At 69.9% G+C, this 509-nt stretch overlaps 1 protein-coding gene across 1 annotated transcript in view; it reads left to right on the top strand.

The window, feature by feature from the left end:
• SOGA3 (SOGA family member 3) overlaps nucleotides 1-507 on the top strand; it is a gene marked incomplete at its 3' end in the record, with an annotated part of 48,187 nt that extends 47,680 nt beyond the window's left edge. Inside the window, exon 6 of the mRNA XM_021716307.1 lies at nucleotides 1-507. This exon is cut by the window's left edge and continues 28 nt beyond it. Within this exon, the coding sequence (XP_021571982.1) occupies nucleotides 1-507 (507 nt within the window).
• Nucleotides 508-509: the final 2 nt, after the last annotated feature.

Below are 509 nucleotides of genomic sequence, written 5' to 3'. Positions count from 1 at the left end.
GAGGAGGAGGCCAACATCCTGGGCCGCAAGATCGTGGAGCTGGAGGTGGAGAACCGCGGCCTGAAGGCGGAGCTGGACGACCTGCGCGGCGACGACTTCGGCGGCTCGGCCGACCCGCTGCTGCGCGAGCGGAGCGAGTCGCTGTCGGAGCTGCGCCAGCACCTGCAGCTGGTGGAGGACGAGACGGAGCTGCTGCGCCGCAACGTGGCCGACCTGGAGGAGCAGAACAAGCGCACCACGGCCGAGCTCAACCGGTACAAGTTCAAGTGCGGCGGCCACGACGGCGCGCGGCACCACGACGGCGCCAAGACCGAGGCGCTGCAGGAGGAGCTGAAGGCGGCGCGCCTGCAGGTCAACGAGCTCAGCGGCAAGGTCATGCAGCTGCAGTACGAGAACCGCGTGCTCATGTCCAACATGCAGCGCTACGACCTGGCCTCGCACCTGGGCATCCGCGGCAGCCCGCGCGACAGCGACGCGGAGAGCGACGCGGGCAAGCGGGAGAGCGACGA

The sequence above is a fragment of the Carlito syrichta genome, unplaced genomic scaffold (genome assembly GCF_000164805.1).
Source record: "Carlito syrichta isolate Samal-C Ts95f unplaced genomic scaffold, Tarsius_syrichta-2.0.1 Scaffold308687, whole genome shotgun sequence".
In the NCBI taxonomy this organism is placed as follows: Eukaryota; Metazoa; Chordata; class Mammalia; order Primates; family Tarsiidae; genus Carlito; species Carlito syrichta.
Note: the sequence above shows the minus strand (reverse complement) of the source record. Positions and strands in the feature narration are given on the sequence as shown.